Source organism: Aquarana catesbeiana, linkage group LG01 (assembly GCF_042186555.1).
Source record: "Aquarana catesbeiana isolate 2022-GZ linkage group LG01, ASM4218655v1, whole genome shotgun sequence".
Taxonomy (NCBI): domain Eukaryota; kingdom Metazoa; phylum Chordata; class Amphibia; order Anura; family Ranidae; genus Aquarana; species Aquarana catesbeiana.
The window spans coordinates 384,323,749-384,342,711 of NC_133324.1; the positions used below are offsets into that span (position 1 = coordinate 384,323,749).

At 43.7% G+C, this 18,963-nt stretch overlaps 1 protein-coding gene across 2 annotated transcripts in view; it reads right to left on the reverse strand.

The window, feature by feature from the left end:
- Positions 1 to 18,963, reverse strand: part of VPS13A (vacuolar protein sorting 13 homolog A) — a 370,607-nt gene that overhangs the window by 222,776 nt on the left and 128,868 nt on the right. For both annotated transcript variants that reach the window (XM_073633920.1, XM_073633912.1), the window contains exons 16-21: positions 17,003 to 17,097; positions 11,379 to 11,521; positions 11,011 to 11,212; positions 10,798 to 10,912; positions 885 to 1,021; positions 79 to 211 (exon numbers count right to left, since the gene is read on the reverse strand). In XM_073633920.1, coding sequence (XP_073490021.1) covers positions 79 to 211; positions 885 to 1,021; positions 10,798 to 10,912; positions 11,011 to 11,212; positions 11,379 to 11,521; positions 17,003 to 17,097 — 825 coding nt within the window. The remainder of the gene's footprint in view (positions 1 to 78; positions 212 to 884; positions 1,022 to 10,797; positions 10,913 to 11,010; positions 11,213 to 11,378; positions 11,522 to 17,002; positions 17,098 to 18,963) is intronic.

The window sequence follows — 18,963 nt, forward strand, 5'->3', positions numbered from 1 at the left end:
ACAATGTTTGGTAAACATGAGAGCCAAGTACATAAGCAAAGTCACCTCAAGCCAATATCACTCTGACATATTACTCACTATGCTTGCTGTAGAGCAACTGCATACTGCTTAGCTGCACATCAAAACTCTCATAGGCCCGGGACATAATATCTTCAATGCTGTTCTGACCTGCTTTCAGTTGGGGGAGGTTTGAACGACTTTTGCTGGTCATCTCAAAAAAAAAAAAAAACAAGATGTACAGTTTTAAGAAGTATAGTATTAATTAAAAGGTTTTCAAATAAACAGTATGAGAAGTATAAAGAATTTAGGCAACTTAATGAAAGGGACAATCAACCCAATAGTGATATTTAAATAACAGATAGAACATGGGGGGTGAGGAATGAAATCTTTATGACACAGTTCCCAACTCTGGAGTTCCCACCCACCATCACATGTTTCAACTCCTCCTGCTGCATACTTCACCAAATAAAAACAGTATTACTGCAACATCTACTACACAATTAAATATTTGTGGACTGATCCTATAATGCAGATGTACAAAACAATTCAATTGGGTGTTTTTTGTGCATTTTCTGAAAGCGCACCAAAAAGTCCAGGACTTTTGGTGCGCTTTCAGAAAACGCACCCCCCCACCCCCGATCTAATCACGTTTATGGCAAAGTGCGAGTAACTCACACAAAAACTGTGGGTACACTGCACTGCGGCCAAAGCACAGTTGATCAGTATGAACCTGGCCAAAAGCTGTTAAGAAAGCAACATTTTCTAAAATATTCGTAAAACTAAAGATTTACTTTTGTAACATTGTTTACACAAGTAAAGACAAGCTATTTTTTTTCAAATATATACATTAAGTCAGCTCATATTAAAAAGTTATAAATACCTACCGATAGACTACCTAAATCCAAAATAAGCAAGTTAGATGTACTCTCATAAAACCCATTTTGAGGAACAAGGATGTACGAAGCCTGGAGATTGATTTTTAAATCAAGAACCTTCTGTGTCTCTATAACATACAGGAGCCCTGGAATTAAAAACATAAATCATTACATAAAAAGTTTCCAAAGAAGTGCAATATTACTAGTATACACTCATGTGAATGCTGTAAATTCAACAAACACTGCTCATTCACATTAAAGTGCTTAAATGTCTTAGCAAGTAGCTCATAATAAACTCAACCAAATGTCCCCATAGCAGAACAGTGCCAAGAAAAGACTTATGCAGCCTTGGAAATATGAAGCCTCCAAGCTGTGGAATATGTGGGATGGGTTTTTTCTAACTTTTTTGATTTTCTATTTTTTAGGAGTTTCTCATAGGAGCATGCTGTGGCCATCTAAGAAATAGCTAATGACAGTGTCAAGAGCTGATCCATAGAAACAATGGGGGAGATTTACTACAACTGGTGCACACAGAATGTGCTGCAGCTGTGCATAGTAAGCAATCAGCGTCTAGGTTTTATTGTCAAAGCTTATTTGAACAAGCTGAAGTATTACATCTAAAGCTTTTCCTTTTGTATAGAGACTAGCTCAAACAGCATTTCTGAAGTCTTGATTGATCAAGTCTTAAAGTGACACTAAAAGGTATCTTTTTTTTTTCTTCAAATAACAAACATGTCATACTTACCTCCACTGTGCAGCTCGTTTTGCAGAGTGGCCCCAATCCTGCTCTTCAAGGGTCCTTCGGCGACTCTCTCGGCTCCTCCCTGCATCAGATAACCCCCTGGGAGAAGTGCTCTCCTGGGACCAAATCTGGACCCCCTGGGAGCAAATGGCTGTGCTGCTATCAATCTATCCAATCAACACCCGAGAACCCCCTAGCAGAGAGAAGGCGCGTCCCCATGGGACAAGTTCGAGAGTTGAGGTAAGTAAAAAGTCAAAAATAACTATGGTGTATCGATTATCCTGAATTAAGTAAAAAATTCAATGAAAGAATAAAAAGGCTAGAAAATATAGTTGAACATTTTCTCAACCGACTTCAGGAAAGAGCTTCTAATTAGACACCAGCTCACTAGCAAAAACCGAGGCATGGCGGTTAAGGGCAAGATGTCCAAACCTGCTTAAAAATAAACCCAAGCCACCTGGCCACTTCATACCCACTTTCCTGGCCATCACTGGGATGTACCAATGCCACAAAAGGAGAAGGATACTTGACACTTCACCAACAGCAATATCCAACCCAATGTCCATATATTCATTAGCACCTAATGGGGTAGCCCCTCCAAACCCCCCCCCCACCCCCCCCCCGGTGTATGGATCATGCCACTGCATCTGCACTAACAGATGTTTTCTTTCTTTTGCTCTGTTGGATTACAAATACTGCAGTTTAAACTACAGGCTAGCTGAAGAAATTTGGAGTCAAGGAACTTTTATCATCTTTTGCAAAGCATCACCGTTTTATCTGGAAGTTTGAACATTGAATGACAATCTAGGGGGAGCCCTTGAGTACAGGTTGACTATTGCACTGTATTGTTAAATGTAAGTTTTATTACATTGCAATTTGGTGTGTGTATTGAGGCCTTAGTGGGAAGGTGTTTAATATAGGTTTCAGAGCATATTGAAAGCTTGTCCCATTGTGCACCTGTCTGCATATGCTTCTTACGGTAATTATTAAGTTCACAGTTCCATATCTAAGCTAGTGGTTATCAACTGTTATACATTGTTTATGTTCATTCATATTGTCCATCTGTGTTTATTATTCACTCTAGTAAACTCTTTGAGCGGTTCAGTGACATTGTGTGAGTTTCTCATTGATAACATCCTGTTACAGCATGGAACCCAAGGTGTCAGAGGTAAGAGAGGATCTGCACAGTCAGGGTAGCCAGTGGGGTATAGAGTCAATCAGCAGCCCTCACGGGGGTACCGCTGCATGGTATTGCTGACACTTGTAATCCCATATGAGTATCTACACTGTCTAAATATTGGAATTTTTTTTTTTTAAACAGAAAAGTTTTTATTTATCAAAGAGTAAAAATAAAGGGGGGGCATGGCCTAATCCTGCAAGCGTTGAGATGTGTTTGAGCTGAGCTCCACCAGCGTGATCCTGAATCTACTATCCTGTCCTTCTCCTTTTGGACTTAACACCCGGTAACTTACCTGCAGTGCCTCAGTGTACCCTGAAATAATGGCGCCTCCTCGGAATAAGACTGACACGGTCGTGAAGCTCGATAGTTACCGCCGCGTGGCTGGAGGCATACAGGCCAAAGATGGCGGCTCTCCATCTTCTACCTCCTCCTCCCGTGAGGCTGAAAAGGCTGAGATCTTGGAAGCGATCGCTGGCTGCCAAACTTCCCTCACTACCAGAATAGAGGAGGTGAAGGTGGACATCTCCCTACTCCGCCAGGATAGGCAACATCTATGGGAAAGAGTTGGTGAGACAGAACAATGCCTGGATCAAGTGGAGGAAGCTCTCCCACCCCTGCATGAGTCGACAGATCAGGCAAACCGCCTCATTGCTTAGATTCAGCAAAGACAGGGCAATTTAGAGAATCAGATGAGGCGCAATAACCTCCGTTTCATAGGGTTCCCAAAGGGTGAGGAGGGTACAAACCCAGCTACTTTTTAAGAGGATTTACACCTTACACCTTTCTTTAACACCTATGGGGGAGAGGCCTTCTCGCAATCGTTCGTAATGGAACGGGCCCTCCAGATGCCTGGAAAGAAACCACCTCAAGGGGCACCTCCACGTGTTTTCATCGCAAAACTCCTCAACTATAAGGACTGGGATGCTGTCCTACGCCTGGCTCGAGAAAAGGGTAACATACCTCTACACCAGTGTTTCTCAACTCCAGTCCTCAAGGCGCACCAACAGGTCATGTTTTCAGGATTTCCCTCAAATGAAACAGCTGTGGTAATTACTAAGGCAGTGAAACTGATTAAATCACCTGTGCAAAATAATGGAAAGCCTGAAAACATGACCTGTTGGGGCGCCTTGAGGACTGGAGTTGAGAAACACTGCTCTACACAACCCATCAAATCCTGGTGTTCCCTGACTTCTCCACTGATGTCCAAAGAAAACGCAGACAATTCACAGAAATAAAGAGGCAGTTAAGTGTTCGCCATTTGAAATATGCCATGCTATTCCCAGCCCGACTCCGGGTAGTGGGAGAAGACCACGTCCATTTTTTTGAGGAACCGGGGGCAGATGCTGACTGGCTTGATCACACAAATCCTGCCTGAGCCATGAGTACTACAGGGGCATCTGCTATCTAATGTTGCCTTCTACATACTTGATGCTGCCCATGTCTCCTGTTTTCCAATTTCACATTTGCTAGGGGCACTGCAATCGATCTCCTGGCTGTTATTATGCCAGTGCTACTTTCCCGTTGTTCGAGTGCACCTGTCTTAACCCTTCGGTTGAGTAGCATACCTACCGGATTGCATCCTTCAATATACCGCATCGTAAATATATGGAACTGCATTACATGTCTACCACTGGTGGACATAGATCGGCTATGTGGTTGGACTTTTTTAGCCATCACAACCAACGGGAAACCCCTTCCCGATGTCTACCTGCCTGCAGTGTTTGTCAGAGGATTTTTGCCCCTCTGCTGGATTGTTAATTTTTATTTTTTTTGTTCAAGATTGCTACCCCAGCTAGTGGCCCTGATGTGTCAGGCACAAAGCTGGCGTATAGCTTGGGTACTGCTGTGTGGGGCAGCACAGTGGTGTAGTGGTTAGCATTTTCACCTAGCAGCAATAGGGTCGCTGGTTCAAATCACGACACCATCTGCCTGGAGTTTGCATGTTCTCCCTGTGCTTGCGTGGGTTTCCTCCGGGTACTCCGGTTTCCTCCCAGACTCCAAAGACATGCTGGTAGGTTAATTAGATCCTTTCGAAAAATTGGCCAAATATGTGTATGTTGTATGTGTTTGTAAGCGTGTCAGGACCCCATGGGGCAAAAGACCGCGCTATACCGCAGATGGACACCAGCGGCAAAAAAGCTCCCTGAGCCGATTCAGTTCGCATAGGTAGCACTATACAAGTCACTCATTCATTATTTTGTTTTGGACCATATGCTCGCACGAGTTGGGGTGTGTGTAGAGCTGGGAGGGTTAGGGTGTTTCTCCTTTTTTTTTTTTTTTCAGTGGTGAATTTTTTCTATGACTGTCTACCTATGTACTACTGCCTACCTATGCAGTGACTAGCTGCTATACATTGCTAAGGATTTTTCGGTTGATGTACTAATGAGTTGCCCAGATGCAGCGTGCTTCTGCTCTACCCTATGCCTACATCTTGGCCAGACAAATTCCTCACGTGGAATGTCTGGGGGTGATAAGCTGAAGTGCACTGCTGCCCTATCTTATCTGAAGACACAGCGCTATCCGAATATTATTGTCCTGGTTGAGACCCACATGGTGGGGTCCATTCAGCGGGTGATGCGACGTCCCTGGATAGGGTGGACGTTCCATGCCACGTATACTGCCTTCTCCAAGGGTGTCTCGGTGCTCGTAGCCAAGTTGGTGCCCTTTGAACTTCAGGTGGCAGTGTCAGACTCCCAGGGCAGATATGTGTTCCTGCTGACCAAGGTGGCAGGAAATCTGATGCTAATCCTGGCCTGGTATATCCCACCGCCCTATAGTGCTAATATTCTTAGTGAGGGGTTCACGTTTATGGCCAAATACCCATCTGTACCAGCCATATGGCTAAATGACTTCAATATGGTTGCCAACTCTTGTTTGGACCGAATGTCTCAGGGGATGCATTCTTCTGGGGCAGACCAGGACACCAGGTTCAGTCGTCTGCTGACAAATTTTGATTTGGTGGATGCCTGGCAACACTTACACCATAACAGTTGGGCTTATTCTTCCTTCTCTAGCTCCCACTCCTCTATGTCCCGCATAGACTATTTGGATATCCCGCACCTTACTTCCGAGGTTGGAGGCCACGGGCTTTGGCCCTCGCATACTATCAGATCATTTCCCATGTTGGATGGATCTGTCCACATGCTTTGCCCCCCCATCTTCGAATTGCAGACTAATGTTCTGCTAACTATTCCCCCTGATTGTGATAGACTGGCACTTGAGTGGAAAATCTTTTTCAATACCAACGCAGAAACAGCCACTGCTCTATTAATATGGGAAACTTAAAAAAACATGCTAGACTGTTGCTTACTGAATCCATTTCTAGATTTAAACGGAAGAAACAGCCACTGCTCTATTAATATGGGAAACTTAAAAAAACATGCTAGACTGTTGCTTACTGAATCCATTTCTAGATTTAAACGGAAATCTGGGGCAGACTATGCTCATGCCATGACTCAGTTGACGGAAGCGGAGGGCCGGTACGTGTCCTCGCCTTCCCTTGACTCCTTGGCACAATTAAATAAACTACAGACCCGGGTGGTAGAACAGCTCTGTCAGGAAAGGGCCAAATGCAAGCTGTTCTTCAGTAAACAGAAGATTACCCTACACTCAGATGCGATGGGCGACATCACGGACCCTGCCACCATTACCAGAGAATTTGTTGACTTCTTCCTGGAAGTCTATAGGTCCAAAGTGAGCTACCCCCCACAAGATCTTTTTGGATCCCTGGATCTTCCCAATCTAAATGTAGATCCGGTAGCTACAGTATCTCACAAAAGCGAGTACACCCCTCACATTTTTGTAAATATTTTATTATATCTTTTCATGTGACAACACCGAAGAAATGACACTTTGCTACAATGTAAAGTAGTAAGTGTACAGCTTGCATAACAGTGTAAATTTGCTGTCCCCTCAAAAATCAACACACAGCCATTAATGTCTAAAACACTGGCAAAGTGAGTACACCCCTAAGTGAAAATGTCCAAATTGGGCCCAATTAGCCATTTTCCCTCCCCCAGTGTCATGTGACTCGGTGTTACAAGGTCCCAGGTGTGAATGGGGAGCAGGTGTGTTAAAGTTGGTGTTATCGCTCTCACTCTCTCATACTGGTCACTGGAAGTTCAACACGGCTCTTCATGGCAATCTGGGGATCTGAAAAAAATAATTGTTGCTCTATATAAAGATAGCCTAGGCTAAATGAAGATTGCCAAGACCCTGAAACTGAGCTGCAGCATGGTGGCCAAGACCATACAGCAGTTTGACAGGTTCCACTCACAACAGGCCTCGCAAAAATTTGCAAAAGCCAAAGCCCCTTGATCTGATGGACTACCTATTGAGTTCTATGCCCAGTTCTCAGATGTCCTAGTCCCCAGACTACTTGTCCTTTATCACGCTATATTCAAGGCCTCCACCCTCCCTGAACCTATGCGTGAGGCGGTTATAGTTCTAATCCCTAAACCGGGTAAGGATCCCCATTACCCTGAATCCTATAGGCTATCTCCCTACTGCAAACAGACATCAAAATCCTGGCCTTACGCCTTAATAAAGTTATTCTAACACTAATACATCCAGACCAAACTGGCTTCATGCCAGCAAAAAACACAGCATTTAATACCAGACGCCTTTTTATGAATCTCCAGGCTTCCCACGATCAAGTTGGTTCTAGAGTCATTGTCTCCCTTGAGCCAAGGCATTTGACTCAGTTGAGTGGCAGTATCTGTGGCCGTGCCTTCGCTGTTTTGGATTTGGCCCCAACTTCGTCAAATGGCTCACCATTCTCTATGATGCACCACAGGCCAAGGTGGTGGCGAATGGTTGGACCTCTGGCCCTTTCCTCTTTCTAGGAAGACGCGTCAGGGGTGCCCCATTTTGCCCTTTCTATAGGCACTGGCTGTGGAGCCCTTGGCAGTAGCTCTCAGGGAACACCCAGATATTGGAGGGCTAACGTCTGGATCTTTAGCGGAGAAGGTAGGGCTATATGCAGACGACATGGTCCTTTATTTAGCCAATCTAGATACCTCGCTTTGGTATGCCACCCAGGGCGAATCCCACATCCGTTCTGTGACCTACTGCAGGACCTGCGTGGTTAGTTGGAGGCTCCGAACCGCTCCAGCCTTTTATTCCAGCACAAGCGGCTATGGGACCTGGTGATGTCCAGGATGGAAATTACTGGGTTTCATGTTAATACCCCTCTGTGGTACAACAACCTCCTCTCAGAACTTCTCCGGGTACTCGATCCTAATATATGGATAGCTAGGGGAGTTTACTTGCTGTCTCATGTCCTCTAGAATGGTAAACTCAAAACCTTTGACTGCTTGAAAGTGGAATTTAATCTTCCCAATTTCATGTTCTTTAGTTTTCTCCAGGTGCGACATGCCCTACATACCCAGTTTACAGGTTCCTACCCAGACCTACGTCTTTAGATGTACATGCTATAATCTGCAGTGATGAACCACGCCAGCTCATTTCTATTCTTTACAACAGGATTATTACCCCAGCTGCTACTAAACTTGCCTACTTAGCTAAAAACAAATAGGTTGATGACGTTGGGGAACTGGATGATGAGGACTGGGGTGGAGCTCTAGAAACTTGTACCCTTGTGTCCCCCAAAATGTCAGCTAGGCTGACGCAAGTCTACATCATGCACAGGGCCTACACACAGGGCAAAATTCTGCCCCACATATAGTCCCATGTCCCCCAGATGTCTGATCTCTGCTGGTACATTTGGCCACCTACTCTGGCATTGTCCCCACATTTGAGGATATTGGTCGCAGATTGTTCAGTTTCTACATGATCAGATGGGCTCCCCGATATCTCTAGATCCCAGGCAATGCCTGTTGGGCATTTTTCCTGATGCTGACATAGACAAACACACTCTTAGATTCCTGCATGAAACTCTATTTGTGGCAAGGAAGATCATAGCTCGCAACCGGATTCAAGCATCAGTTCCTACATTGGCTGCTTGGATTGCTGAAATTAACAATGACCCACCATACAAAAAGATTATCTATACCAATAGAGGCTGTCTGGGTAAATACAATAATGTTTGGGACAGATGGCTACAGTCCTCATCTACCTGTGTCTCTTAACTAAGTACTATGCACTGTTGACCAATATCATTTAGCCAGTTACTGTTCATTTGGCTTTTATACAATATGGTCTGTAATGTAAATAGTAATTAATTATCGCCAGTGTTTTTTTTTTCTTGTCTTTTTCCTTTTGCACAGTTCATCAAGGCATATTATTCAAGACAATACTTTGTACAGTCAGACTACGGCAATTATGGCATATATCTATAGAAAAGTTGAGCATTAGAGTCTAATACATTTGAATATAACCGGGTAGAATTATAAGAGGAAGGTACAAACCAGATGAGGAGATGGGAGGGGACGGGAAGGGACAGAAAGGGAGAAGGGAGGGGAGGAGGGGGAGAAAAAAAATTATACACCTAGCACTTTCAGCAATGGATTGTACCATCAGTTAGTAGATGTTTGGAGGTCTAAATTTTACCCATTCACCCCATAAATATCGTAATTTAAATAATCTATGTTCTACTTGTTGCAGTTCTGTCCCAGTCAGTGTTTATGTCTTGTGTATCTTTACCTTTACTGCAGCGAGTTTTGCACTGTATTTTACTGTATTTTATTCTATTGTAATGTAATGATCTGGCAGCCGTTATCAGTCCCGCCCACCCCTGCCTCTCATATAAACCACTTCCCCTTGTATTACTCCATTGGTTTGAAGGAGGAGCGACTGGGCATGCCCCAAAACATGTTCCGCCCACTCTGATGTCACTTTTGGTTGCCTGCTTTCCACGTTGGTCCCGACATCCTGGATCAGAGACACTGTGCTTCCCACCGCTGGTCAGCTGGAAATTCCACCTGCAGCTGTCTTTACTTCCAGGAGGCATCCCGCTGGACATTATGGATTCACTGATGTGCTTGTTTTTCACTTCCATCTTGTAAGTATTTTTAACCCTTTCTTGTCATTAAAGTGTTTTATTATTGCACTCAGAAGCGCCTTCTTCTCTGCTTTGTTTTCCCTGGTGTGTGCTTCCCTCCTCTGAAGTGCATCAATCACATTTTAAGAGCCAGTCATGTACTGTTTATTAAAGTCTCCTTGTTATCCAGAGCGCCCTATTCTCCACACTCCTCAAACCTCCTGTTGGCAGCAGCATATAGATAAAGAAATTTTGTTTTGGCGATTTTTAATATTTTAGCTATTTTTTTTTTAATTTTGCAGAGAAATTGCAGGTCTCTATTAGAGTGTGTATAAAGGCAAAACTTTTTTTTCTTATAGAGTTGGTAATGGTTAGAGCCTCTGTTAAGTTTTTGTTGCTGTCTGTGTCCCTGTTGGGAAGATTCACCTCTCTGTTGAAGGGGACCATTTTTACTGAGACAGAAAGTAAGATGAAATCCAACATTTTAAAGAGGTCACCACAGCAAGAGGTGAAAGTAAATCATCCAATGAAGCCCCATGAAGAGGAGGGGGAACAATCCAAAACTAGCATTTTGAGAAGTTGGTCACAGTTTGTGTTACAAAGACCCCAGGATCACATATTTAAGGTCCTTTATGTTAACATATAATAGCCAGTGCACAGCATCCTTTAGATGCCTACAATTCACTGGGGGTACCAGTTTTGAATATTTTTTTCCTGTTTACATATGTGTGCTTTCATGGTAGTCCAAATCAATAAAATAACTGCTCAAAAAAGCACATGCTTAGATTATCTGAAAATTGAAATAACTTAAATTTGAATTGTGGGCAAGAATTCCATTCTATACGAATAATTCTAAATGCTTATAGATATCATTGCAAGATACACTGACATGAGTTACCTTTTTTACAACAAATATACCCAAGAATTTAATGAGCTTAGGATAATTCATTCATAAAGTATTATACTGTATAACCAAGCATCTGAAAAAGTAATGTATAACAAAAATACAAAAAACTAATTGTGCAATGTAGAACAAAATGATACAAAAAAATGTGCTTGCCTGTTGAAGTTTTATCTCGAAACTCTTCTAACTTAGTTAAAGTGGCTGAAGTCAGTTGTTCAAGATGGACGTCTTGTGGAGGCCGGAAAAAATCTGCTAAACTGTTGATGGTTTTCTAAATATTGCAAAATACACATATTTAGAACAATAAACACAACTTCAAGTGAATCTAACAAGTTAATCACTAAGATATGTAATCTGAATGGTTCTTACAGCATCATAAATTATTTCTAGAGGTTGGGAGTCCACTAGAAGTCTCTGGTCTGCCCGCTCATCCAAAGGATTTGTTTCAAACATGAGGCTCAACAATGAAATGTCATTGTCTGTTACAATATTCCGGGAAGACAACAGACAGGGAACAGACTTGGTCTGTGACATGCCAGTTATCTCAAATGTGCCAATTTGAGCTTCAAACCTGTATGTGAAATATGGGAGATACAAACATCAGCACAGAAAAATTATCCCATAAAAAAAAAAAAAAAAAACACACTCATGGCTCATGGTCACAATCAATATCACTTATATGCAGCATAAAGAATATGGAATATATTATTGAATGGAACATTGTTCAGCTGACTCACCTAACTGCTTGTGCTCCTGGGCGTTGTTTTAACATGGAGCTTAAGTCAGTTATAGCCAGATTAATCAGTTCAGGCTTTCCTTTATCTTCTCGCAACTGAATTGACATACTTAATAACTTTACACATAAAACCACTGCTTCATACTAAAAAAAACACAAACACAGAAAAACACAATTAGAATGAATTCATATTTCAATTGTTGAGTATCATAAGCTTCTCTTTCCACTTTCTTTAAAGACATGGATGAGCGAGTTTGGGGTGGAGGAACTTGACTGGCCTACACAGGGTCCTGACCTCAATCCGATAGAACATCTTTGGCATGAATTAGAGCAGAGACTGTGAGCCAGGCCTTCTCGTCCAACTTCAGTGCCTGACCTCAAATATACACTTCTGGAAGAATGATCAAACATTCCTTATAGACACACTCCAAAACCTTGTGGACAGCCTTCTCAGAAGAGTAACTGCAAAGGGTGGGGAAACGCAATAAGACCGGGATGCCATTAAAGGTCATGTGTGTGTATATAAAGGCAGGCGTCCCAATACTTTTGGTAATCTAGTTGTCAGAGAGATGCTGGCCATAATGCAGCAGATAGGCAGAGGCCGAGGCCAAGGCGCCTGCGTGGGCACAATTTCAGGGACAACCATCCTAGCAGGCATGTCCGCGCGATCACCTATGCGCAAACGTGCACACCAGCGAACGCGGCTGTGCGCCCCTTAGCATCGGCGCCAAATGCTATATATAAGGATGACATATTCACTAGGGCTTTGCTGTCTGATCTGCAGCTTTACCCTCTATCCTGCTTCTGTATCCGTCCTTGATCTGATTCTGACTCGGCTTCCTGACCATCCTGATATTCTCCAACCCTGACCCCGGCTTGCCTTGACCTCGATCTCATCTGTATCTGCTTGATTCTCTGTTGTCAAACCTCTGCATGAACTTTGACCATTCTCTGCTTGATGTCTCTGATGTACCTGATCTTTGTGTATGACCTGGCTTGTCTGACTCTGCACCAGTCTCCACAGTACAACAGCATCCGCAAAGTGCCTGCATCCACAGCCAACCAGCAGCAGCCACTACTGCTGCCACCTGCCTCTCCCGCTTACCGGCCAACGGAGAACAGCGCAGGCAGGCTTACCCCACCGTGCTCTCGCGGCCGCTGTTGAAACCTCAGTGGTCCTAAAGGCAGGCATATATGTCAGTTCATAGTAATTTAAGAGACGATTTAGTTTATGATTATATTAACAAGTCCCAGATGTTTCAGACAAGGACAATCAAGCTTGGGTGCCCAAAGCAATGTTTCACTTTTTTTTTTTTTAGTAGCCTTTTCTGGTGTTTTCCATTTTTAAACGGTTATTCATAGTAAATCTAGTAAATCTTTTCCTTAAAGAAGAGAAATGTTAAAGGTTCCGCTGCACCCGTACACCCACAGTTCACTTCTTTTCTCCACAAAAATCCCATGCCAGGATACTCTGTTTTAGCAGACGAATGAAAAAAGACTTGTGTAAGCTTCGTCTATTGAAAGGGTGCTTACTGCCAAGTGGGTGGAGGAAAAAGCTGGACTATGGAATGATACATGGTCTATGAACAGGGATATCAGAGGAGGGAGAAGAAAAAAAAACTGAGAGATAAGACAAACTCTGAAGCTGCGGCTGTCCCCTGCCATCTCTAAGTCCAAGAACTGAGCGATCACATGACCACGGATTACTCAGCTCTCAGTCATCTGAGCCGCCAGCAGTGACTGTAGTCTCCGCTCCCTGCTCTGCCCCTCCAGCACTCACTGAAGCACCAGGCTGGGGAGGGTACAGGTGCAGCTGGCTTCAGTTATCAGCCACGTGCTGAGAGCCAGAGCCCAGTTGTTAAACCGGCAGCTGGGTGAATTCTGACAATATGGTCAGGAGACTTCCATAGCTTGCAGAGGCCCAGTGAAGTCAGATGACAGCAAGCTTGAGCCCGCTGTCAGCTGATTCGGGGTCACAGGAAAGCAAAAGTAAGTGCACTCCCGTGACCCACAAGAGAAGTATGGCCAAAAAGCTTTGGCTGTACCTCTCGCAAGCTAATACATTTTTAATCATTTATTTGCTGCTTTTCTCTCCTTCCTCTTTGAACTGCATTCGGTCTAAAATGATCCAGCATCCCAGGACTGCAAGGTATCTCAGTAGGCATAATCCCACTCTTGCTGAGCCTAAATACACAGCTCCACCTCAGTCTTCACGTACAACTTTTAGACCCCTTTTTGCACTGTAGCGGCGATTTACTGCTGTTATAGCGGCGTTTGTCAGTGCCAATAAATAATGTGCCGAACAGTCAGTAAGTGCACAAAATTCATATAGAGCCCATACGTGATATGATTAGTAAAAATCTTCTTATATAAGGTGCACACAAAACTTTTCCGTAAGAAACGTGCTTCACAAATATCTCCACTCCACGACTTGTGCTCCCTTCACGGGGTGCAATGCAAGCTCACCTCCTTCTTAGACCCTGAAAGGGTCAAACACGCTCTGAACACAGTGTGATTCTCCTTTAAAATGGCTCCACACTGATCACCAGCAGCTCCAAAACCACATTGGAAACAAGAATGCTTCCAATAGTGCAGTATCAAAGGTATTAATATGACCCACCACCAGGCTCCATCTCAACACGCGTTCAGAAAGTGTTTAACCCTTTCAGGGTCTAAGAAGGAGGTGAGCTTGCATTGCACCCGGTGAAGGGAGCACAAGTCGTGGAGTGGAGTTATTTGTGCAGCACGTTTCTTACGGAAACGTTTTGTGTGCACCTTATATATATTAAAAGATTTTTACTCATTATATCACATAAGAACTGTGTGCACTTACTGACTGTTTGGCACATTATTTATTGGCACTGACACTTTAATTTTATGGTTGTTTAGTCACATGAGCGAGTTTGCATTTCACCTGGTGAAGGAAGCACAAGTCACGGAGTGGAGTTATTCGTGAAGCACATTTCCTAGGCTACTGTCACACTGGGGCTGCCGAGCGTTAGCGCTAAAGCACCGCTCGCTTTAGCGCTGTTTAAGCAGCGCTTTTCAGCTGCTTTTAAGCGGCGCTTTTCAGCTGCTAGCGAGGCGCTTTTAACCCCCACTAGCGGCCAAATAAGTGGTTAAAAGGGCCAGTGTTGCGACTCTTCGGAAGCGCTGCCCATTCATTTTAATGGGCAGGGCATTTTGGGAGCGCTGTATACAGCACTTCCAAACCGCCCCAAAGATGCTGCTTGCAAGACTTTTTCTAATGTCCCGCAAGAGCACCGCCCCAGTGTGAAAGCACTCCGGCTTTCACATTCGGGCAGCATGGGAGGCAGTTTTCAGGCGCCATTTCTAGCGCTAAGACGCCTGAAAACTGCCTTAGTGTGAAAGGGGTCTTACGGAAAAGTTTTGTGTGCACCTTATATAAGAAGATTTTTACTACTCATATCACATATGGACTCTATGAACTGTGTGCACATGCTGACTGTTTGGCACATTATTTATTGGCACTGACACTTTAATTTTATGGTTGTTTAGTCACATTTAGTTTCATTAGCAGCGCTATCACATAGATTTCATATATTACAAAATATGACACATACAGAGGCAGACAGAACAGTCATTTTGCTGCTGCAAGCTCTCCCTACTTGAGGCAGCCATACATGGATCGACATTTGGTTAGTTCAGCAGGGACCAGTCAGTGCTTGTCAGTGCCAATAAATAATGTGCCGAACAGTCAGTAAGTGCACAAAGTTCATATAGAGTCCATATGTGATATGATTAGTAAAAATCTTCTTATATAAGGTGCACACAACTTTTCAGTAAGAAACGTGCTTCACAAATCTCTCCACTCCATGACTTGTGCTCCCTTCACCGGGTGCAATGCAAGCTCACCTCCTTCTTAGACCCTGAAAGGGTCAAACACACTCTGAACACAGTGTGATTCTCCTTTAAAATGGCTCCACATTGATCCCCAGCAGCTCCAAAACCACATTGGAAACAAGAATGCTTCCAATAGTGCAGTATAAAGAAAAAAGTTCAGTGCGCTACTCAAATAATAATGTGAATATAAAGAAATGAAAAAATTATAGTTCATATGGAAAATGATGGTATCATAAACCGGAGGTGTGATTCCTCTTTAAATCTTCAGTGAATCTTCTATGGATCTTCTAAGACAGTGCATAAATAGGAAAAGGGGGCTGCTTACCTGATTTGATGGATCCCCACCACAGAGATCATGCGAGCCTGAACAAACTCCTCTCGGGGTCAGGAACAGCTGGTCTTTGAGTAGAGACAGACTTCCCTCCTCGCCTGGTAGTTGAAATTTCAGAGACGGCAATCAGGAACGCTCTCCTCCATTAGCTGCTCCAGCAAGACCACTCGTAGCAGGAAATAGTATATTTTAAAAGAAAAAGAGGCGCTTCATTATGCAGTAGTTTAAAATGCATTAATCCATGAATGGACAACTGACATCAAAGCATTGGCAGGGTAAAACACCGTAGCAATTAAAAAACACAGCCGAAGCCGATCAGCTGAGTGTGTGGTGACGTCATGTCCACATAGCCTCCTCTCCCAGTCGATGCCTGTTTAGGAGAAACGTACATTGGGTGGAGCCAGAGGACCTGAGGTCACCACACTCTCAGCTGATCGACTTCGGCGTCGGCTGTGTTTTTTAATTGCTACGGTGTTTTACCCTGCCAATGCTTTGATGTCAGTTGTCCATTCATGGATTAATGCATTTTAAACTACTGCACAATGAAGCGCCTCTTTTTCTTTTAAAATATACTATTTCCTGCTAGGAGTGGTCTTGCTGGAGCAGCTAATGGAGGAGAGTGTTCCTGATTGCCGCCTCTGAAATTTCAACTACCTGGCGTGGAGGGAAGTCTGTCTCTACTCAAAGACCAGCTGTTCCTGACCCTGAGAGGAGTTTGTTCAGGCTCGCATGATCTCTGTGGTGGGGATCCATCAAATCTGGTAAGCAGCCCCCTTTTCCTATTTCTGCACTGTATTAGAAGATCCATAGAAGAATTACTGAAGATTTAAAGAGGAATCACACCTCCGGTTTATGATACCATCATTTTCCATATGAACTATAATTTTTTCATTTCTTTATATTCACATTATTATTTGAGTAGCGCACTGAACTTTTTTCTTTATACTGTATAAAACCTCATGTTCAAGGTTTTTTAGTTGCAGCACTCAGGATTATTTATGTTTCATATATTTGCGATTTTGTGTGTTTTTTACGCACTTTTAAAATAGATTTTCGCTAATTTAAATTTCACATTGGTTTATCACAGTTGGGGGTATTGTCCAATAGTGCAGTACCAAAGGTGTGTGGATGGGGGACTTGGGTCTTTTTTTTTTTTTTTTTTAATATGAATAATGTATGGCCAGCTTTAGTGACATGTATGCTTCACCTCTGGTGGTATGGCAGCCCCAAGCAATAAAAAGCAGGAGCAATACTGGAGGTAATTAATTGGACATACTACTTTTACAAGGATGGTTATTATTATGACATGCATATTCTTTATGAAAGAACAATCATTTTTACTTAGCCTTTACAGTTGAAATTCTGCTTGAAATTAGGCGCAAATAACTTCTAAAATAACTATATCAGAGTAGCTGGTAAATTGTGCTCACTGTTTTTGGTAGAGTTGGGTCAACTGCTGTTTCACTGTATCCTATTGCTGCACACAACTTTGCTTTCTCTTCAGGAGTCATCAGCTCTTCCAGACCTTTAGAGAGAAAATCTGTATTACAATCCATCAAACTTGTGAATCATTACTAGTAATCATTTAATATTCTTGCTTTTCTATAGTTAACTAGATCACTATGATTAAAAAAAAAAAAAAAAAGGATGATAGATTTAACAATGTAAATAGTAAAAAAAAAAAATCATGCTTACTAAAAACATTTTAAAAGATAGCATTGATTGAAAGGAACATGCTGTGCACACAAATGAAAATCAACATGCTTAAAGAACTAAAGATCACTGGAACTGAAAGTATGAGGCTTAGGGAAAAGGTAGTGGACCATTCAAAATGTTTGTGTGTTTATACTTACAGTGGTTCTAAAGGCTGAAGGTTTTTTCTATGCATGACGGTAAAAACCTTCTGTGTGCAGCTCCGGCCCCCCCCCCCCCCCCCAACCTTTCCCGAGCTCCCTCCGCTCCAGCGATGTTCACGGCTGTCCCAGGACTCTCCCTCCTCATTGGCTGAGACAGCAGGGGAACATTGGCTCCCACTGTTGTCAATCGCAGCCAGTGAGCCAATGAGGAGAGAGCAGGGGGCGGGGCCCGACCATGGCTCTGTGTGCCTTATGGACGCATAGAGCAGTGGCTCAGCAGCAGTGCCCCCAGGGGAAGCTGCTTGAGGGGGGGCACTGCTCAAGGGAGAGGAGCCAGGAATGCCGGCGGGGGACCCAAAAAGAAGAGGATGGAAGCTGCTCTGTGCAAAACCACTGCACAGAGCAGGTGAGTATAACATGTTTGTTATTTAAAAAACAAAACCAAAACCAAAAGACAAAGCTTTAATATCACTTTAAGCATTACCATTTATTCAGATGGCAATGATGATTTAAAATCTGTTTTATCCACTTCCTGTCCGGCCCATAGCAGAAGACGGCCGGGCGGTGGTTCAGTTATCCTGACTGGGCATCATATGACGTCCAGCAGGATAACATGCGGGGGCGCGCATCGCAGCGATCGCTGGATTGGTGTGTCAGTCTGACACACCACTACACCGATCTTGGTAAAGAGCCTCCAGCGGAGGCTCTTTACCACGTGATCAGCCGTGTCCAATCACTGCTGATCACGCTGTCAATAGGAAGAGCCATTGATCGGCTCTTCCTCACTCGCGTCTGACAGACGCGAGTAGAGGAGAGCCGATCGGCGGCTCTCCTGGCGGGGGGGGGGGGTCTGCGCTGATTGTTTATCAGCGCAGCCCCCCCTCAGATCACCACACTGGACCACCAGGTATCGCCACTAGGACCACCAGGGAAGGGGCAACATGTGGATGGCCAGGTATGTACCCCAGGGCCATCCACATGTGCCCAGTGTGTCCAATCTGTGCCAATCAGTGCCCACAAATGGGCACTGATTGGCAGCGCTGAAAGCTGAAAATTGGCCTGGGTGGGAAGGTGTCTAAGTGCCTGGTATTGAAGTGGTTAATCATTGTAAATAGACCTTAAATCTGAACTTCATGCATGTATTTTTTTTTTATTACAAGGTTACATTGAACAAGCTTTGACCAACGTAAATATACATATTCCATACATGTGGAACTAGGGAATCACTGTAGTAGTCACTGCTATTACAGTGATCACTACAGTCTTCCATGTCATGTGCCAAGCGGCTGTCCTTCGGCATAGTAACCACAGTTTGTCTCCTGTCTGGAAAGGAAAGGCACTGCAGTGATGTCACGATATAGACCACGTCCAATCAGGGAATGCACAGGACCCAGAAGGCTGCAGCGATCGCTTTAGTAGCGCTGACTACTACAGCGATTCTACGATTTCACAGCATTCCTACAGTTATGGAATATGTATACTTAAACTGTACCTATGCAATAAAAACCATTCCTGGAGTTCAGCTTTAAAGAAAA